This window comes from Lontra canadensis, unplaced genomic scaffold, assembly GCF_010015895.1.
Source record: "Lontra canadensis isolate GAN:19392208 unplaced genomic scaffold, GSC_riverotter_1.0 scaffold34, whole genome shotgun sequence".
NCBI classification, from domain to species: Eukaryota; Metazoa; Chordata; class Mammalia; order Carnivora; family Mustelidae; genus Lontra; species Lontra canadensis.
In genome coordinates this window covers 19,769,070-19,791,507 of record NW_022631028.1, presented here as the reverse complement: position 1 = coordinate 19,791,507, position 22,438 = coordinate 19,769,070, and the positions used below count along the sequence as shown (strand labels likewise).

General features: G+C 47.3%; 1 protein-coding gene across 1 annotated transcript in view; it reads right to left on the bottom strand.

Annotated features, from left to right (window-relative positions):
* Positions 1-3,601: 3,601 nt before the first annotated feature.
* LMCD1 (LIM and cysteine rich domains 1) overlaps positions 3,602-22,438 on the bottom strand; it is a 58,062-nt gene continuing 39,225 nt past the window's right edge. The window contains exons 4-6 of the mRNA XM_032867460.1: positions 19,766-20,095; positions 6,210-6,425; positions 3,602-4,261 (exon numbers count right to left, since the gene is read on the bottom strand). Of these exons, the coding sequence (XP_032723351.1) occupies positions 4,103-4,261; positions 6,210-6,425; positions 19,766-20,095 (705 nt within the window). The 3' untranslated portion in view covers positions 3,602-4,102. The remainder of the gene's footprint in view (positions 4,262-6,209; positions 6,426-19,765; positions 20,096-22,438) is intronic.

Below are 22,438 nucleotides of genomic sequence, written 5' to 3'. Positions count from 1 at the left end.
GCGTAACAGTATTCATTGTTTTTGCACCACACCCAGTGCTCCATGCAATACATGCCCTCCCTAAAACCCACCACCTGGTTCCCCCAACCTCCCATCCCCCCACCCCTTCAAAACCCTCAGATTGTTTTTCAGAGTCCATAGTCTCTCATGGGTCACCTCCCCTTCCAATTTCCCTCAACTCCCTTCTCCTCTCCGTCTCCACTTGTCCTCCATATTATTTGTTATGCTCCACAAATAAGTGAAACCATATGATAATTGACTCTCTCTGCTTGATTTATTTCACTCAGCATAATCTCTTCCAGTCTCGTCCATGTTGCTACAAAAGTTGAGTATTCATCCTTTCTGATGGAGGCATAATACTGCATAGTGTATATGGACCACATCTTCCTTATCCATTCGTCCGTTGAAAGGCATCTTGGTTCTTTCCACAGTTTGGCGACCGTGGCCATTGCTGCTATGAACATTGGGGTAGAGGGGAGACAAGATGGCGGGGAAGGAGGAGAAAGAACAGTTTTCTAAGCAGCTCCCCAGTGGGGAAGACCATTTGCCAGACTGAATTACATACTGTTTCTTTTTGGAGCCCAGGGCCACTGGCAACGGTGAGTCCCGCAAGGGCCCTCAGCTCTTTGTCCTTGCATTTAGTTGCCAGGGTCTATCCTGAGGATTGGCGAACCAAAGATAGTGAGACTATCCTCTCAAGAAGTTCACAGGGGGAGCCTTTCCCCAATGCGTAATGATAGCTCAGTAGCATCAGTCAATGATCACAGAGCACCTGGGGTACTCCGAAAGCACAAAGGAACCTGGAACTCCCCGGAGGGCAGGGTGAGGCCAGGGAAGTCTTCTAAAGAATGGTAGTTAATGGGAATGGCAGTTCCTGTTTTTGCTGAATGGGGAGGTAAAATCAGCTCAAAGTAACACTGAAGGCTTTTATTTATTTATATTTAAAGATTTTGTTTATTTATATGACAGAGAGAGAGAGAGACAGCTAGAGAGGGAAGAAGAGCAGGGAGAGTGGGAGAGGGAGAAAGAAGTAGGGAGCCCGATGTAGGGCTCAATCCCAGGACCCTGGGATCATGATCTGAGCCAAAGGCAGATGCTTAACCCACTGAGCCTCTCAGGCACCTTAGCACTGTAGGCATTGAAAGCATACCAGCTTGCGGTTCTGCTATAGAATGCCACTCAGCCGTGGTAGTTCCACGGCTGAGGCAGTAGTGGAGCACAGTGTGGGGAACTCCGGGGAGAGGCAACAGCCTGAGCAATGGTGCAGAGGTAGGAAAATCCTGGAACATGTCTAGGGCCTGACAAGCTGTTCACCTGTCTTCTGAGCAGGGAGCAGGAAGCAAGGTGATTTGGGGCCAGTAAATTAAGAAGCTTGATTGTAAGGTTAAAGTTTTGCCTTTCTTCTGGGTGTGCAACAGGGAGCTCCTGACTGTTTTAGAAGAGGCCTGTGTTTCTGAGCATTTCATCTGGAGGGTTCATGGTAGGGACACACACTAGGGACACACACTAGGTGACTATTGTCAGTCTGGGTAGAAAATGTTCAAGGTGAAACATGGCCCTGGGGATGAAGGGAAAGCAATGACGGAGAGAAAAGACTGTGCTGAGTGACACAGCTGACAGGAGGAGAGTGTCAGGATTTAGGTGTTCCATGTGGGAGCACGGGTGTCATTAGCAGACATGGGGATGGCAGGAGCATGCTCTGGGTGGTATCTGGTGGGGTCTGAAGAGGGACATCACTCCTACCCACAGTGGTGTGGACAAAAAACCCAGGACAAAATCAGTTGAGTATCATGCTGGGGTTTCAGCAGAGGAGAGAGCATGTATCCAGTAATTTCTCTGTCAAGTCATTACCACCACTGCTTAAAACTCTCTGAAGGCTCCACATTGCTCTTTGGACAGAGATTATTCTTTTCCATTGCCCATAAAATTGGTGCATCTCTTGTGTCTCAAACCCATCCTCCCTCCCTCTATGCACCACACTAGCCTTCTTTCAGTCCCACTCATGGGTCACAGTCACCTCTGTATTTCCAACACTAGTGAATAGGTATTGAATAAACTGATGTTCAACCACAGGGCCTTTGCACATGACATCGTGCATCCATCCTTAACCATTTCCTATCCCTCTTTGCTTGCTCAGAGTTCACTCCTTTTAGATCTCAGTCCAAGTGTCACTTTTCCAGAAGCACCTCCCCTGACCTCCCTAACTAGGTCCAGTTTCTTTTACATGCTTTATAAGTACATGTATCTCCCCTTTCTATAACTTTTCATTGACTTGTAGGAGTATTTGCCTAAGGCTCATTCCTCCATAGACTATAAAATCCAGGGGGTAGGGGATATTGTTCTTTCTGTAAACACTCTATCTACTGTAGTCGGTATGGGTAATGGAACTCTGTAATGCCCAGTGGTATTTGCAGAGTGAATTAGTGAGTGAGTGAATGAATGAGTGAATATTCCATTGGTGCCCCTGGGAAGGGATTGAGAAGTAGGTTGTTCTTCAGGACAGACAGAATTTCAACAGGTGGTGTTGGTCTTCAAGAAACCAGCACAAAACTAGCAAAAGCACGGAAGAGGGCTTGATCAAAGGCAGTCAGTGAATGTCTAGGTGAAATAAGGAGATGGAAATCAAGAGAAACAGAGAGTTCCAAGGCCAGAAAGACAAGCCAGATTTTGGAAAGATTCAAATGTCAGGGAGGTCTTGGTTCTTAACTTGAGTCCTGGGGAGCAATGGAGGGTGGGGGAGGAAGGGAACACCCCCAAAGCTTCTTTGTGGGGAGACAGACATGACAGGGAAGCAGGTAGCTGGAGACAGGAACTGGAAACAGAAAACCACCAGGCAATTGTAATACCTTCGGTCAAATGTGCAAAGTCGGGGTGTTGTAGGTAAAAGATGAGCAGAGTGAGATTCGGATGGGGAAATGAAAGAACCTTGGCAACGGATGGGAAGTTGAAGAACAAACACAAGCTACAGGTGACTGGGCTGTAAGCTTAGAAGACTCAGGTCTTTTTTGTCTTTGGATCCCTCCGTAGAAAAAAGATAACTTTTTTTAGAAGTCGTGGAAAGGAAACTAATCTGGGAGCTGCATATGTTCAGAGAGGCTATAAAAAGAGAGGAAATCTGGCCCAAAGACCCATTCTGTTTGGGCTTTTTCAGTGTCCAGTTGGCAACTATTGAAAGCACAGAGATTTCTCATAAACATCCCGTATTTCTTCAAGACTACCCACACTGGTCACCGTGTCCCCGAGGCACCCGTTGGCTGAGCTCCAGTGGCTCCATGTGCCTGCTCCCCAAACTCCACCTGGTCTTACTCCCAGAGGAGTTCCCTCATTACCGTGAGGGCAGCTGACCGGCTCCTGGACGCTGCTCTCTGGGGTAGCAGGAAATGTGACACATTCCCTCATGGATCTGGGGCTTCCTAGAATGGGGGGACACAGGGATTCGTCCTGGAAGACCTACACCCTCAAAGAAATCTGATGAGACACAGGTGACAAAGAGACACGCCAGCCCTTAGGGTGCTTCCTGCCACCACGAGCACTCAGGGTCACAGGGCTCACTGGACACAATGAAATCACGCCACGGTGTGAATAACTACACCGGGACATATGTGGACTTCATAAAACTTTTATTGATACGTTTATCATGCCAAAAAAGGTTTTTATTTAAAATTCCAATTCCATTTGAAAAGGAGGCCACAAATGATTATTGGGGTCCCAGCCTGTTCCGGGAGGAGCCCCCACGTTCATGAGAAAGCACGCACATTCTACAGCTACGTGATCTGATCACCCAGAACTGCATTCTGGGAAACTCCTAGAGATCCTTTGCAGGATGCCAGCTGTGTCCTTAGTTGGTAGCTGGGAAATAACAGCAAAATAACTCCATTCTAAGACTCCTCAGAACATTGTTGGCTTTGAAACTATTGACCTCAAGGATCTACCACCACCCAATCTAGAATATATGTATGCATATCTATATATATTCCCACTGAAAAAAATCACCGTTTTTGTTCCTTGCTGTTGGCACATCAGACCCTTAGGATGGCTTCAGCACACCTGGCCTTTCTTCTTGGTGGGATCCTGTGGGTTCTGGCTATGGATGGGCAGCCCTTCAGGAGCGCTTGGACTTGCTGCAAGTCGGGCACAGAAGCTGCCCCTTGGTGACGATGTATGCCCGGCCACTCAGCTGCTGCTCACAACCCTCACAGGCAAAGTGCTTTCGGTGCCAGGCCAGGTCCTCCACGCGCTGGTAGTCCTCCGAGAATATGATCTAGGGGACGGGAACAGAGGAAATGCACGACTCAGGTTCTGTGCCTAGTAGAGACAGTGCGTGGAGGACAAGTTGTAGATGGTGGTTCCTCCTCCCCCCCATTCTCGTCTTGACCTTTAAATTCGTCAGTGGAGGATTCTGACCTAAATCTCAGGCAGTAAGTACAATATTTGGCAACAGATCATGATTGCGTTTTAGCTTCTTAGATGGGGAAAAAAAAAATTCTCTGCCACAGGCAGGTTTTACTTATCTAGCATCCGTAATACTCCTTGGCCCAAATTCAGAGCCCAGCTGTGTTCAGAGATGTGATTACATACCCCAGTGAACACGGCCCAACTAAGGACTGTGGGTCACAGGGTCACACAGGGTCATTTGGGCTTGGAATAAAGTAACACTTTGGAATATGTATATATATGCTGAGGAATCCTTGAGGAGAGCCAAACAGTGTACTTCTTAAATACATTTTATGACTTGGGGGTCAAACAGGAATCGGGGAACCAGCTGCATGACATTGGGCAAATTATCTTTCTGTGCCTTGGTTTCCACATCTGTAGAATGGGGACATAAAAACTACCCATCCCACAGGGTTTTATGAGTGCTACATGTGTTACTACATAAGAAGTATTTGGCATAGTGACTGTTTTATGACCTCTTCGGGCTGTTCTCTTCTCAAACATAAAATGTAGACAATGATAGTCTTTCCCTAAGGGACCACTGTGAGATGTAAATGGCACATCACATATAAAGTATGGAGCAAATGACTGACCCACTGTAAGCCCTTAATGATGGAGTGTTGTAACTCTAAGTATACTATTGTCCTCACAAAATTGAGATTGTGGGTGGGCGCCTGGGTGGCTCAGTTGGTTAAGCGTCTGACTTCAGCTCAGGTCATGATCTCAGGGTCCTGGGATGGAGCCCATGTCATAGGGCTTCATGCTCGGCAGGGAGTCTGCCTCTCCCTCTCTCTCTCTGCCCCTCCCCCTGCTCATGCTCTCTTTCAAATAAAATTTAAAAATCTTTAAAAAGCATGAGGTTGTGGGGCAGGCCTGTTGATAATCCTTTTCCCTCTTAACCTATCTCGATCACAGTTATTAGGTAAGACCCTTGTAGGAGTTCAACTTCGTATGGAGAGCAATATGTGGAAGGTGGGAGGAGGGAGGAGGCAGATACTGGCTCAAAATGAAGAAGACATTTCTAACCCTCATATGTGCCAGTGATGAAGGTAGTTGGTTTCCTGTTGTCATAGGCATGCAGACAGTCATTACCATTATCATAATTATCATTGTCATTGTTAATATACCTTAGAGTTCCTCCAGCCTGAACTCTTATTGGAGAGTCAAAGCCCTTTCATGGCATCTCTACTGTGTTAAGTTAATGTCTTAGTATTATACCATATCCACTGTATTATATTGTAAGACTATTAGTAGCTCCTGTTTATTAATTACTTGGTCAGGCCCTGTGCCAAGCATTTTTATGCATTATCTCATTTTATCCTCCTAGTAACCCCTTGGGATGGGCCTATTTCCTCCCATTTTATGAGTGGTAAATTGTGGCACAGGAATTACGTAACCACACCACTAATCGTGTAGAGCCAGGTTTGAATGTGGGCAATCTGCTTTCCAGCACACACCTCCTCCCCCCTTACCCCCACAGTGTTCTTCCGAACACTTACTGCCAGGCGTTATGCCAGGGATAAGACCTGACAAGAACGATGTGTCTAACCCATCCTGAACAACCCCGTGAGTATGAACTGATTTCTGCCCCAGTTTGCAAATGAGGACACAGAAGCTGAGTGCAGGATTCGAGCTCTGAACCTTAGTCTTTCTATCTGCGGATCATATCCTCAATGAAGCCACATTCACCTTGGCCTCCGGGTCCTCTCCCATAGTCGTGGGAGGACACTCCACACTCCCTAGTCCCCTGCCCCCTGCCCCCGGGGGCCTCTCACCTCATCGCAGCCAGAGCACCGAGGCCACAGGCTCTCACAGTAATGGCGGCCACACCAGGGCGCACCGTCCTTCCAGAAGTAGATGAGGTCCACCAGCGGTTCAGAGCACTTGACACACAGAAAGCAGGTGGGGTGCCACTGCTTACTGTACCCTGCCCTGTCTGCGTAGACCACAGGGCTGTCGGCGGGGGCCACTTCCTTGCAGAACTCACAGACCTAGAAGGGGAGGAGTACACCAGGGATACGAGGTGGTCAGGAGAACACTGTGACACGGGTTCAAGTTTCCACTAGTCTCTTTACTTCCCAAGGGCCCTCCAGCCAGTTACTGTACCTCTCTGTTCCTCAGCGTTCTCATCTTCAGTGTGGGATAACAATATTGCCTATCTAGTAGGTTGTTGTGAGGACTAAATACCGTAGTTGATAAGCTCAGGGAACCTCAAATTTTTATCCTCCAGGACACTTTATGTTCTTACAAATTATTAAGAACCCCAGAGTGGTTTTGTTCATATGGGTAATAGCTGTTGAGATTTACCATAAGAAAAATTAAAGCTGAATAAAAAATTAATTATTTATTAATTCATCTAAAAATAATAAACCAACATATTAATGGACATATTCGCCATTAAAAATAACTGTTTTCCCAAACAAAAAACTTAGTGAGAAGAGAGGCACCGCTTTATAATTTTGCAAATCTCTTCGCTGACTAGCTCAGTAGAGGACTGTGCTCATAACTGCTGTAGCATTTCATCTTTTGCATTATGTTGTTTTCTTTGCAATACAGGAAGAAAGTCTGACCCCTCACTGGTATGAAGTTGGTTAAAGGAAGGGAGGAGTATTTTAACAGCCTTTCCAGATAACTATGGAGATTCTTCCTTGATACTGTATCCAAACTGGACAAGTGGTAGTTTCTCAAAAGTCAATGTGGCCTCTGAACCATATCAATCAGCCTTCCATCCTGGTTACATTAAAACCCACAGGACACCTTGCACTTTGAATGGGTCTTTTACCCACATATAATTATTCTTTAGTGAACTTTTACTTTTAGAAGAGTTCTAGATTTACAGAAAAATTGTGAAGATAGTAGAGTGTTCTCATATACCCCACACCCAATTTCCTCTGTTCTTAACATTTTAGAGTAATATGATATACTTGTCACAATTAGCCAATATTGGTATGTTATTATTAACTAAAGTCCCAACTTTATTTAGATGCTTTTAGATTTTACCTAATATCCTTTTTCTATTTCCAGCAATGTTACCTTTAGTCCTCATGTTTCCTTTAGGTTCCTCTTGGGTGACTTTTCAGACTTCCCTTGTTTTTTTTAATTTTTGTTTTGTTTTGTTTGTTTGTTTTTTGAGAGAGAGAGAGAGAGCACGTGCACATGAGTGAGGGGGTTGGAGGGAGAAAGAGAGGGAGAGAGAGAAGCCCAAGGAGGCTTGGTGAGGATGCGGGACTTGATCTCGTAACCCTGAGATCATGACCTGAGTTGAGAGTCAGACAGTTAACAAACTGAGCTACCCAGGGGCCCCTAGACTTCCCTTGTTTTTGATGACGTTGACAGATTGGAGAAGTACTGGTCAGTTGTTTTGTCGAGTGTTACTTTCATGACAACATCAGGAGGAAAACCACAGAGGTTAATTGCCATTCTCATGACATACTATCCAGAGTACATACTTCATCCATTAGATCTTTTGAGTCATTTTGGAGTTACTTCCTACCCCTCAAAACTCTGGTGATGCTGATGCTGACGGTAGCTCTATCATTTCCTTAAGACAGCTCTCCATCCAGCACTATGCTCAGGACTGGGCACTCCTCCAGAAATGCACCCCTTATAGAAACCCTAGAGAGTTACTTCCCCTTCTAATTTAGCTCCCTTTTAAGAAAATCATTATTTCCCCCCAGACATGGCAAAACTGAGGTTCAGAGAGATTCAGTGGTTGCTCAGTAATGTACAGCTGATAGGAGGCAAAGCTGGGATTTGAACATGGGCCAAGCCTGACCTGGAAGCCAAAGGTCTTTTTACTACAGGGTGTGTAGGCATCGGCAAACCGCAGCCACTGCTAAACCCAGCTTCTGCCTGTCCTTTTAACACCCACCAGCTAAGACTAGATTTTACGTTTGCACTCCAATTCAGTGAAATGTTTTCTCCCAAAAAAGAATTCCATTTTTCTCATTGGCAGACCTGTATCATGGACTGAATTATGCCCCCCCACCCCAATTCCTATGTTCTCCTAATGTGACTGCATTTGGCTAGGGCCTTTTAGCAGGTTATTAAGGTTAAATGAGGTCATAAGGGTGGGGCCCTACTCAGATAGGACTGGTGTCCCTATAAGAAGAAGAGAGACCAATCACCTTCTCTCCCATTCTGTGCTCGCACAGAGGAAAGGTTGTGTGAAGACACACTGGGAAGGCAGCTGTGTACATGCCAGGAGGAGAGGCTTCGTCAGAAACGTACTGCACTAGCACTTTGATCTTGGACTCGTAGCCTCCAGAACGATGAGAAAGTAGATTTCTGTTATTTAAGCCACCCAGTCTATGGCACTCTGTTATGACAGCCAGAGGTGACCAATATAACCTGTATTACAAAAGCCCATACTTAATGATATTATTAGGTTTTGAACTTCAGAAATAGAAGTTGGTGGAAATTTGTTTTCTCTCTTGTTACATAAAGTACCTACATAAGATCATCAGTTTTGGCTCTTGGCCTACAGCACCTGAAATATTTACCACCTGGCCCTCCACAGAAAATGTTTGCAGAGCCTGGCTTTAGAGGAGAACTCGATCTAAGCACCAATTAATTATAGGTCAGCCCCAACAGAGATATTGTTTTGCCATGCAAAGATGAGTAGGCACATTTTAAGAGTCTAAACAATTGGAATTCTTAAGTTATAGACTTGAATTACATACTTAGTATATATTCTTATATACAAAGAGGAAATAAAAATTATGATGATGCAAAGCAGGGAAAGAAAACAAATGACAAGGAATGCCCCATGTACTGACAGGGGTCCCTAAGCACAGCAGTTGTTGAATGAATGGCTAGATTAAAAAAAAAAAAAAAAAGTGTGTGAGTCGTTCACCACAATGAAAACCCTGTTCCCCTGCACATGATTGAGTCCCAGCTCCCATGGAGCTCATCAGAGGGTCTCAACCAAAGACAAGTGATGAATCATCATTCACTTATTTTCACCATCCCGTTGGCACAGCTGGGAGGTGTAAAGTCTTTGGCAAGCACTGTATGAGTACCAAGTGAATTTTCTGTCTGGCTTTCTGTATTTCACAGGACAAAATTTCCAGACCTTTTCCTCCCTAGCAGAAGGGACTTAGTGTCCATCCACCACCCAGCTGGGTATCACTGTGATATACTAGTGGGGTTCCTGATTCCAGGTTTCCTAGATGTTTCTTAATGTGGAAGCATGGGGTGGGATAAAAATGCACCTGGTTGTGTCTGGGGAACATGGGAAAGCACCCACAACCCACAGAAGGAAACAAAGGGATGGGAGGTCAGAAAGTTTGGGGGCTGTGAGCCCAAGATATGGTTGCAACTTCTGGAGGTAATGGGGAGCCATTACTGGTTCTTGAGGCTGGGAGCACTGTGTTTGGTTCGTACCATAGTGAGATAATTCTAGTGGCAGCAGCAGCGTGGAGGGGGAAGGAAGAGAGAATAATCCATGCCCACAGAGCTTTGGCCCTGCCACGTCTGAAGGCTCTGTCTCAAGGTCCTCCCTCAGTGAGGAGTATCCCTTCCCTCATTGTTCCCCCAGCATCCCTGGCTCATGGCCTTGTTACTATCAGTAGCCTGCCCTTTTCAAAACAAACAGTGTCACTGCCATTTTATGAAAACAAGATGTCTGGGTAATGAGCCCTGTCAGCATGTGTCAGAAACCAATTTCCTTCTCTGGCCTCTTAGTTATCTTCTGTATGCTTTTCCCTATCATCTCAAAGGATAGAAGATCTGACAGTGTCCCAGTTATGTAAGCCTGGTGGCCCCTCAGAGATGAGGGTCAGGCTGGCAACCAAGATTTAGAAGGCTTAGCCTGCTTGGCTCCTATGATCTAGGCCCTGCCTTTCTCTGCACAAACTTATTCTCCTACAACCTTGGTACTGAAGTTGACAATTTCTGAATTACAGTGGATGGTTGAGAGTGGAGCTAGCTGTGTGACCTTATGCAAGTTACCCAACCACTCTGTGCCTTAGTTTTTTTCACCCATCAGGTGAGGACACTAATAATATTAACACCATATAGTTGTTCTTGGGATTAAATGAGATAATAGAATTAATGGATTTTATAAGGGCTCAATAACAACTGGCTAAAATCTCCTGTTGTTTCTACCCCAGCCTTCTTTATAGAGGAGGGGCCTGTAGCTCAGAGGGGTTAAATCACTTTCCCAAGATGACAAGGACATGTTGAAGGCAGGATGTGCTTTTGGTTTGAAGGCCTGGGGTTTCTTTCCGTAACACCATGATCACGCAGATTGAGAGGAGGTTTTTCCTACCATCGATGAGCTTTGTTTCTTTCCCATCGCCAGTTTTTCCATCTGTGCTCGGCCAGAGGACAGAGTTGTATGAATTGCATTGCCAATACCTACTCCAGACTCTGCTATAGTCAGTCCCTTCTCCCAATCCAACCCCTGTAAGATAGTGGTTCTCAGGCCTGCATCTGCCCCAGCTCCCCCTAGAGGGCTCGTTGAGACAGACTGTTGGGTCCCATACCCAGAGTGTCTGATTAAGACAGGTCTGGGATGAAGCAAAGGAATCTGCAAGCTCCCGGGGATGCTGGTGCGGCCAGGGGACTCAGTTTGAGAACCACTATCATAGAGTGTCTAAAAATGACCTTAAAAATGAGCTCGGCAGAAATGACATCACCAATTCAGTTCAGTCACAGCAAAAGCTAATTCGGATTCCTGGGATGCTTAAGTTCTGGACAATTTTTAAGAAAGCCCAGTGTGGTCATTCTCAGGCTACTTTCCCTATGAAGGAGATACTGTGGCCAAGTAAAAGTCCCTTGGGACTATGTTAAAAGGCATAGAGAAGAACACTCATCACTAGCATATCAACTGGTCCTTCTTCATACTGTCAACCATCTACAATCAGAGCTTGCCCTTGAGAATCTAACATCTGCCATATAGCTTAGTTTGCAGACTATTTCCCCCTGGGGGGAGGAGGTGTGGCATAAATCTTTCATTGGTGGAACAAAGGTGAAGTTTCTCCTGGTGCCACTGAAATTTGGCTCTGTCCCTGTTCAAATGGTGAAAGATTCTGAATGAAAAATGTCTAAATGAAAAGGTTTGAAAATTCTGTACTTTGGGGCTTTGTTATGTGTAAAAACCACCTACTTGGAGAAAACTGAGGAACACTTTAGATGGCACTGCCTTGGGAGCTAAGACGCAGTAGGGTTGAGGTTCCCTTGGTCATGGTGTGGGAAATGATGTTGGCCAGTTCTTGGACACGCCTCCAACCAATGGGGTGTCTAAGTCCCTTTCTTTGGTTGTGGCCCCTCCTTAATGACTTGCTCTGTTGAACAGAATGTAGTGGGAGGGATGTTACAAATTCCTGAGGTAGGTCATAAAAGACAACTCAGTCTCTTCCACTGGAATCTTTCTCTCTACACACACCTTGGGAGTCCTGGGCAGGCAGGAAAGGAACCCCGAAACCTCTTTGCCAGGGAAGCCCTTTGGAGAAACCACACAGAGAGAAGGGAAGAGGCCCAGGGAGCCCCTCCTGGTCACTCCATCCCAGCTGTTTGTGTCCTCCTAGCATTGAAGCCACAGACCTGTGAGATAACGAGCTTCACAAGCCTCCGGCTCCCAGCCTGCCAGCTGCTCCAAACGATGCCACAAGGGCAGAGATAAAATAGCCCCACCGAACCCTGCCCAAATTGCCAATTTGTGAGGAGGACATGTGTTATTTTTTTAAGCCTCTATTCCTTGGGGTGTTTTGATATGCAGTAGGTGACATGAACATCCAATGTGGGCACACAGAATTATTAAGTCTTCTGAAACGGGAGTCACTGAGACACCAAGTGTTTAAGGCAACAGTAGATCAGGGACAGTGGCCAAGGGTTACGTGGCCAAAGAACTATCTCTCAGGACGGAGCTGTGTTGGCCTTCAAAGAATGATCATCAGATACGGAGAACCCTCCGAACCAGCAATAATCTCTCTCAAGGTTGCCAGAAGTTCTGTCCCAATCATTCTGTTCTTCTCTGGAAGGCTGTTCTCCAAAGGCCTACTCAGTTTAAACCCAGAGTGCCTTGTGAAAATCTTACTATTACAATACAGTAAATATTAACACAAGGGCCTTGAATTCAGGCGCTCGGTTCTTTCCAACACAAATATTCAACAATTTATTTATAAACAGCATCTACCCATTTCCTCTTATGGTGATTATTCACCATCTTTGCTTTGGAGCCGCGTGTATCCCAGAGTTTGTTTTGTTTTGTTTTTTTTTCTTAGTTTCTTTCCTTTTTTGGCCCAGTGTCATTTCTGGCATCTTTAAACTCTTGTGTTCTGTTCCCCCACAGTCATCTTCCTGAGACTCCTCACAGTACAGATTGGGAAGGCTGGATGCCATGGTCGGGCTGAGGGCTTTGGAAGGAGAACCATGTCACTGCTTCATCACCAATGAGCACTTAGATAAATCACCCACGTCTCTTGAGCCTCAGTTTCCTCATCAGTAACATATGGCAGGCCCTAGCTCAAGGGAGAGGCTTTACATATGGTGGTCACCATTGCTGGCCAGCCGTTTTACCTCACGCTTCTCCTTGGGGCAGATCATTGAATATGGAGCTCTCTGCCGAGCAAGGCAACATGTTAGGCATTTCTAATGGACTCTTCTTCACTGTTTTTTTCTTCTGATAAAGGGGGATGTGGAGCCAAGAAGGTTTCATAAATGGTACCCTCTGAAGAGAGGCCATCAGCCTGGGGTGTTCTCAAATCCAGCTTTGACAAGGGTGTAGGCAAGGACTGGCTTCCCACCGAAGGAAAAAGCCTTACATGGGGTCATCTCTGTTGCAATGGCCATGCGTGGTTCCTGCAGCTGCATGGGAGCTGGGGAAATAGAAGCTTCTACTTGCTGGAATCCTGGTGGGGTTTGGGGTAAGGCAGGCCTTTGTTCTAATTCTGGCTTAACCACTCACAAGCTAGATGACCAGAAAAAGGGGAAAATTATATTTCATAGGAGAATTCTTAGAATTCAGTAAAAAAAAAAAAAAAAAACAACAACAACAACAACGGTGTGAAGCCTTTGGCATAGTCCCGGGCACAATCTAGACAGTTAAGGGATGGCAGCCGACATCACCAACAGCATCATCCTATTAACTTATAACAGCAAAATGAAAATTGATAAAACCAAAGTCATTCATTAAAAGCTAGTAACCATCTTTTACAGTGGTTGTAGTTCTGGGTTAGCAAACTACATCTGTGGGCCAAATCCAGCCCACAACTTGTTTTTGCAAATAAAGTTTTATTGGCACATGACTGTAGTCCTCTGTTTAGATCCTGTCAATGGCTGTGTTAGAGCTGGAGTAGAGTAGAGTAGAGCTAGGCCAGAGTAAGTAGTTGTGATAGAGACCGTATGGCTTGCAAAGCCTAAAATATTCACCATCTGCCTTTTACAGGAAAAATTTGCCAGCTCCTGTTTTAGTCAATGGAATATGATGCAGCCCAGTCCAGGAAAAAAAAAGATGCTTGTGAAGCCCATGTGGCAACATGGAAAACTATTTTCTGTGGGGGAAAAAAAAATCCCTTTAATGTCATTAAAATATCTCCATTGTAAAGGAGGAGGGAGGGAGATGTGAAGAAGCTTGGTAACCATGGTGATTTTCTGGGCCTTTTGGCCTGGGTCCTCCAGCTCAGACAGGGCTCAGGATGTGGGGGTGGGGCACTGGTTTCAAATTCCCGGAGAGGGGCTGGCAGGAAAGCCAGCCTGCCGAGCCCACAAGCCAAACATCTGCTGCACAAAGGTTTGGAAGTCCCTTGCCCACAAATATGTCCCTTGTTGGGGCTGGAGTCAGGCTGAGCTGCCAGCTGCTGTCAGTTTCCATCAGAGAGGCAGAGCTCGGTGGGAGGGGTACTGCAGGGAAGGGGCTGGGTGGGGGGCACCCGGCAGGGATGATAAATATGAAAGGGTGGAGATTACATCAACTGCTATGTTCTGGCTTTCTTTCTCCTTTCTTTCAGTTACAAGTTTGGGGTGTAGGGAGAGGCGGAAATTCCACGCCCAGGAAATCCGTATATTTCATTTCTGAGAAAATACCAAGTAAGCATTCTCAAGGTGGGGAAATGGTTTGGTGGGGCTGTTAACAATCAGAGCATTGAGGTAATTGCCCTTGTGGCCCAGGCACTCATAGGTCCCATCCAGGTGGGAGAGGTGGGGAGCAGAGGGCCTGGAAAGTGGATACAGAGCTTTGCCATTCTGGAGTGAATGTTCCAAGTTGCTGGAGTTGGCAGTTCCCTGGCTATGGAGCCCTGTGAAGCCCTCCAAACCCAGGAGAACTCATGGTGGGAGGGATTGGCGTGCCGTGGGCAAGTCCTTCCATTGTTCTTGGCATGCAGAAAAGAGGCCCCCAGATTCTTCACTGGACTGGGCTGTGGGTGATTCCCAACACTGCCACTCACCCAGCAAACCCAAGTACACACGCCTTTGGTGGTGGTGTCCCCACCTACCCAGGTCCCACCCCAGGGCTACTCAGACTGGTCAGGACTGGTAACGCACAAGGACATGGGATAGAGTCCCAGCCTCACCTATTATCAGCAAGCCTCTTAACCTCTCACTGTGTCAGGTTCCACATCTGTGAAATGGGTGTGACAACCTCAGCCTCTCCCACTAGTTGTTAGGATGGTTCCAGAAGACACGAATGAGCCTGCTGGGCAGTAACAGACACTCTTCCACCTGCCCACTCATTCCTTGCAGGCACATACCCGTGGGGCAAGTAGAGGAAAGAAGGAGGTGAAATACTTCGGGGTTTTAATTGGCTTCACTGATTCAAAGAGCATACTTCGGGAGTGACAGCGACTGAGTTAGTTCCTGGGATTTTCTGCTGTCGTGTCTCCTCATGAACTCAGATACCTCTGACAGCATTTCTCAGGTGTCCTGCCTCTCCTGACCTCAGTGTAATAATGATGCTTTCAGAGGGCTGCTCTGAGGTACCCAAGGGTAGCCACAGCTCTTGGGTTCACTCTTCAGATGTGCCTCAGCTGATGTGAGGTTGCCCCATCCCGTCGCGGGGTGGTGGTGGGGGCTTGTGTGCAGGCCCGGAGCCGGAAAGATGGGATGTCCATCTGTGAACCGTCCTCAGATCTGAGTAACCCTGCAGGCCTGGACACATGAGGGAGTTGTGCTCAGAGGGTGCTCTTCCCACAAGCAGGCTGGCCCACCCACTGTTCTAGGGCCTCACCCCTAAACTCAGCGCATGGGGGCATTTCCACATGGGTGATTTGAAAAAGGCTTCTGGCAATAGTGTTCCTCTGGTCTGGATAACACTTTCCTCTGAGCACATTTTGGTGGAGGGGCTTGGTGAGGAGACCCCACTGTATGACTCAGCTGGCATCTGGCCCCTCCCAGGCTCTCTGGAGGGGAGAACATCATGGTTGACAGGCTGACGGTAGCTTGAGGGAGCCAGGCAAGCTTACTGGAGAAGTGCCCTGCGGTGTGGGCTGACTGCAGCATGGAGGGAAGGGAGCCTGTGGCCTCAGGCTGCTGAGTAGTGCGGCTGCATGGGGCTATATGGCAATGTCTAAAGCCATTCTGTGTTTCCAGAATTCCCCACAGACCATTCAAGGAATGGGAGAGTGCTGTGCCGTGTCCTCAAAGCTGGACTGCCTAAGCCAGCAGGCCAAAAACATCTAGAAAATGCCAGTGTTGTCATCTCTTCAATCCTCACCATAGGCCTCTTGGGTGATATCATTTTTCCTGAGCTTATATATAAAATTATTTTTATACTCCTTAGCAGTGGGTCTTAAAGAGTGACCCCCAGGCCAGCAGCAGCATCAGCCTGGGTGCTCAGTAGAAAAGCTGAGTCTCTGGGCGTACCTGCCCCTATTAAGCAGGGAGCTCTGGGGTAAGGCCCAGACCTCTGAGTTTTAACCAGCCTTCTCTGTAATTTTACTTTGAGAACCACTGCCATAGCCTACCAGAGGCTTTCAGAAGTCCCACCACAAAGAAACGCATGTAGTGTTGGTCACTCTACTGTCTCCTAAATTCACATGGCCGTGTAACCCATTTATGACCTAATGTCCATTAGCTTTCCAAGGAACACTCTTTGGGCAACAGGAAAGATGGGCCTGGGGTCTGATAGAAGTTGGTTCAAATCCCACAGTTTTCTTCAAGTCCTTGGGTGACTGGGAGTTTTAAATCACATACTCTAGTGCTTAGCACTATCCTTGGTTCAGGGAAAGCATGCCACATCGTAGCAGCTAACGATAGTAATAATGATCATTCTTTGGATAAGAAACCATACTATGTCACCAATATAGTTCTAGCAAAATAGGTTTCGTGTGCCTTCCTTTTGCCTCCATTCCCCCCTGCCCCAACAAATCACCCTGTGGATTTGGGCTGTCAGTCTGAGTTCTACAATTTCCTCATCAGGGGAGCAAAAATCAGGATTCCTGCCTGATGCTTGGCTCTGGTAAACTGTCCTCCACTACCCATTTATGGGAGACAGAAGGCCCAGCACATGGATGGCCAGCACCCATGTCCACTTGACTTGGCTACTCACTGGGGTAAGGCAAAGCAGTCCAGGGAGCACACATGTGCAACTAAGTTTGGGGCTGCTGGGGACACACTCTCTATGGTCTATGTCTATCTAGCTACCTTTGTAGGATTTGCTCCCAGGATTCAAGGAGATAAACAGGGACTTATAAATAAAAGCTCCCAGCCTCCTTTCTTCCTGGAAGACATCATAAGCAGGGTTTTATAACTCTGCATCATATAGCAGGAAAAGTATAGGATCCAGGTCCTGCTCCTTAGAAACTATGGGACCTTGGAAAAGTTACCTACCCTCTCTGAATCTCTGATTCCATACCTATAAAACAGGGTTGGTGAAATTCACACCACTAGGTGATTGTATGAATTAAACAAAGACCCTGACAGAGAGGGCAGTGTATCTGGCACAGAGCAGGTGCTTAATAAACATGAACTTGAGGGGCACCTGGGTGGTTCAGTGGGTTAAAGCCTCTGCCTTCAGCTCAGGTCATGATCCCAGGGTCCTGGGATCAAGCCCCGCATCGGGCTCTCTGCTCATCTCTCTCTGCCTACCTCTTTGCATACTTGTGATCTCTGTCAAATAAATAAATAAATAAATAAATAATCTAAATGTGAACTTGAATCCCCAGGGAACATGGCCATCTAGATCGTCCTCATCATTTGAGGCTCTGTTTAGTTAGAACGCTCACTTATTCATCCATTTGTTCATTCATTCATGGTTCACATATTTATTGAGCAACTACTTCTATACTGATGGCATCTGCTGAAGATACAGAGATGAAAAAGACAAGCCAGCAGCACCTAGAGGGGACATAAATGCATGTAATACAGACCTGAATCCACTAATTACATAACTGGTTATCTAAGCAAGATTGGAGTTAGGGTAAGGAAGGAGAAGGCCGTCTTCCCCAGGCAGCCCAGCCCAAATAATATGGACTTCCTTCAAATTCCCTGTTCATTGTCTGATCTTGTTGTTTATATACTTCCAAACTGTCACAAATACTTCTTAAAGTTGACGATAGGCAGAGACCCGGGATCTCAGGCCACCTTTGCCCCACTTCCATGCTGTGCAAATATGTGGGGCTGAGTCAGGGGTAAAATATGTTCTCAGATCAGCATATCTCTCCTGGGAATGGCAATATTGGGAAATGTCACAATCACTTAAAGAGATCACCTTCCAAGCTGGAATTAGGCAGTATTTATGCTTTAAGGACAGATGACTATTTGGATAGAGGGCTGGATGGAGAGGAGAATAGTTTATGAAACATGGTAACTGGATTTAAATTTTTTTTTTAAGTTGCTGGGACATGTATCCTTCCTGAGCAATAGGTTTTTTTTGACACCCTTTCCAAATTTGTGATAGGGAAAATAGGTTTTTTCTTTTGTCTTAAAGTTCTCAGATTAGGGCCACCAGGGTGGCTCAGTCGGTTAAGCCTCTAACTGAGATCATGATCTCAGGATCCCAGGATTGAGTCCCACATCGGGCTCCCTGCTCCGTGGGGAGTCTGCTTCTGTCTCTCCCTCTGCCCTGCCCTCCTGCTTGTGCTCTGTCTCTCTCTCAAATAAATAAATAAAATCTTTCATAAAAAGAAAAAAAGTTCTCAGATTAACAGTGTGAAGCCCCAGTTCACGGATGGCAATCCCAAATGAATGTGCCAACACATGGGGGTTGGACATGCGGGATGCAGGTTTTGGATAACAAGTCTGAGTCACTGCAGGGAAGAAGGAGCTTGGCCCTCTTTGAGTGTAGAGACAGCATCATCGGGGCTGCCATTTCCCTGGGATGTCTGGGTCACACAGGTGACTGCCAGCTATTACCAGCAGGTCAAATAATTGGCTTGAGGGCTCCCTGTGTTGGGACATTGATCTACAAATCCCAAACAGAGGCAGTTGAGGCCAGTTGGCTGGTGGGGGCAGAGGACAAAAGGTAGAAGGGGGTCAGAGACCAGGAAAGAGCAGACATCAGTCCTTGGTGACACCTGCCTCAAGCTAGTCCTTTCACCTCCTGTGGGACAGATCAGACAAACCAACCCATGAGGCTTTCACCTCCCAGACTTTCTGGCTTCTTCATTTTTTCTCAAACAGCCCCCAGGAGCTCACTCCCTTACAGCGTATCTTCCACATACTCCTCAAGGATGCTTTCCAAAGCACAGCTCAGATCCTGTGACACCTCCCACTGACAGCCTGCCATGGCTCCCCGTGGCCCTCAGAGGGATGTCCGACATCCCTGCTATTCTCCAACGGGAGGACAGTGTCCTCTGCCTGTTTGATTTCCTGGGGCTTGACGGACAGGACAGGCTAGTCAATACATGAGTGATGAATGGATGGCTTGCTGCTTCGGGAAGCATGCCCCTGCTGACTGTGCCAGCTTCGTGTCCCCACACCCCCAGCGCACCATGCTTTCAGACACACGAGACTCAGTTCAGCCCTCTGGCTCCACCACGCTCTCTGGAACTCAGGCCTTTTGTACACATTCACCTCTTGAAGGTGGCACAGGCCTTCCCTGCCAGGCCTGAAGACTTGGATGCATCCTGGTTATTCTTCCCAAGCCAGGCAGGGCCTCAGCTCCTTCTCCAAGCTGACCCTCACCCCAACCAAGGTTAGATGCCCTTTCTGTGACAATTTGGTTGTCTGTGACCTTCCCTGGACGCTGAGCCTCCCAAGCACGGTGATTGTGTTATTTTCCGCAGGACAGTGCGTGGCCTGAGTAAATGGGCACCCCATAAGTTGCTGGCGGGATGAACTCATGAACGACGGCATGAACGAGGGGAAAAGCCTGGAGCTGGGGCCATGACTGCGCAAGCCCTGGGGTCTGGTAGTTTCAGCCACACTGGGAGGCAGGGGAGAGACTTACGTATTCTTTGGACGGGTCACTGATGCTGCCATTGGTGGTTGGGGCAGTGGTCTCCGTGCCCTCTGGCTTTTCCTGCTGCTTCCCCTCCTCCTTGGGTAAGCCCCCTTGCCCAGGGAGGGCCACCTCTCCCACGCCCAGTGCCTCGCTCTTGTATTGCTTGACAAACTCTTCCATCACTTTCACCTCATTCTCCAGAAGTCCACGGCAGCGAGAGGGGTCCTGGTCGTAGATGGGGAGCTGGTGCATGAGTTGGCGGCGGCGGTAGTAGGCGCCCTCGGTGCCTGTCACCGGCTGCTTCTCCTTTGGGATGAGCTCCATGTACTGCAGGCCCTAGTGGGGAGGAGATAAAGCAACTGCGATTGGCATGCGCCCATGCAGAGATCTGGAACTGGCGAAATTTCCAGCTTCTTTGGGTTTTCTGCAGAACCGGAGAGCAGTCCAGGCAGAAATTCTGGGAATCTGGCAACACCCAAGAGAGGCCTGAATAGTTTCCACTTTGCCTGCATTGTCACACATTCACATTCTGGGTGAGAATGTGTACTTTAAGTCAGTATTCATTTTAGATTTTTTTGGCGTGGTGATACAAGTTTGGTTCCCTTGAACACTGAACATTTTTACTTCATTTACCTCATGGCAATGCTCCTAATTAAAAAAAAAAAAGTCGATCTAGTTTAAAATTGCTTTTCTTAGAAAAGTATAATTAAATCATTAGAGGCATAAGGTATTTCATGGTTTATTAATTTAAAAATAGGCAATGGTACCTTCTAATAGAATGAACTGACAAGGTCTCAAGATAGTAATATTTCCACATCAATACGATGGGTAACCATCTGAATATCAATATGTTCATAGATAACTGTCCAATTTGGCTTTTTTTTTTTTAATGAACAGTAATTTTGTACTTGGGTGGGTGTCAGGGATGGGAAGATTTGGGGGAGATAAAGGTCAAGGCCAGACAGCATGAGAAAGTGTGAAAGGCAAACTGTTTATCCTTGACAACTGTTCTCGGCCTTTGGGCTTGCCGCTGACACATCCACCAAGTTGCCTGATTCCTGTTGCCCAGGTGACCGTTGCCATATTTACCCTCTTGGAACCTGCCTGCCCCCATGTCACATCAGTTGGGGCTGGACTCATTTTGGAACTGAACTGTGTTAATCAACATGGAAAATCATGCAGCAGTTCATAACGACAACCCGCATTGTGGCCCGATGTTAGGGAGTAGGGATGAGGAAGCTGAGGGAGGGGCGTACTAGTCCAGAGCCCGGTTTGCTGAGTTTCATAATCAAGGAGTTTCAGATGAGAGCAGTTTTGGAGAAGGGAGAGGCAGGTGACCCATGTTCCTGTGGGACTCACGAGGTGAGCGGCTGTGAATGCCCCCTAGGGGGCTCCATCCTAGATCCTGGAACATCTGGCTGAGCCTTCTTCTGGCTCTGTGGGCTCACGGCACACCCTGATACCATCACTTCATCTGCATAGTCCCCAGCACTTTCCCAGGTGCTTTGCTGTATATAGGACCTGGCCTGGGTGGTGGACAAAGTCTACCAAAGGCTCTAGCTCCTGGCCAGCTGCTGTTCTCTGTTAAGACTAAGCAAGCACTCAGCTTCCCGGGACTCAGTTTCATCATCTGCCAAGTTTGGGGTAGATTGCATGATCTTCAGGGTCCTAAACCCCATGAGAAGTCTGTGGTGACCTCACTCAGTCCTTACCTCTACTAGGAGAAAGGCGTGGTAGCACCGACCTGAGTCTACAGGTCAGGAAAGTGGCTCAAGGAGCCCATGGATTCTGGTTGGCCCAAGAGGTAAATACCCTGAACCCCCACATGTAGAGGAACAAGAAGCATCGGGGGCCACACAGCTGACTGCGTGTCTGGGAAGGGCTGACTCCTGACTCTGGGGAAGATAGGGGGGATGCGGTTTTTCTCTGGGTCAGTATGAAATTGTAGGGGCTTCCAGCATGAACATGCCAGGCAGGTAGGTGTGAAGAATCTAATCTCACACTTTGGGGTGCACACAAATCCCTGGATGGCCTTGTGACTCTGACTCAGGAGTCTGTGAGTGGCTGAGAAGTGAAAACTTTTTCAGGTCCTCCTGGATGAGTGTGAAACAGGTCCTCTGAGGATTGGGGGCCTCTCTGGGGACAGTGGGTGGCGGGATAGGATGTGACCACCAGAGGACAGGGAGAGCAGCAGAGTAGCAGGTTACAGGATGGGGCAGGGCACAGGGCCCTGGGGAGACAGGTTAGGGACCACCATGGGGGGCAGGTACCTATCCCAGTCTTTCTGATCTTGTCTGGGGCCCAGGATCTATGGCAGGATTTTGGAGATGTAGAAACAAGAGCATTGCTCACTGTGCCGGAATGGGCACCCAGACTCGGCCAACATCTCCTTCATTCCAAGTGTTGAAGCAGTTCCAGTGCATGTCTGACGGAGCTCATGGGAGCATAACCTCTTCTCCCATGAAGGCTGCTGACACCCCAGGTTGAGTGGCTGAAGGCATGGTGGGAGTAGTTACCTACTCCTGCTTCCTGTGATCTGGGCACCCTTCCAGGTGCCTGACCCATGCTTACCCATTTAGTTCTCACAGAACCCCTAGGAGGAAGGAACTAATACTACCCCTCGAAACCCTGAGGCCCAGAGAAGGGACCTCCTGACATTCCCACAACTCCTCTGCGGTA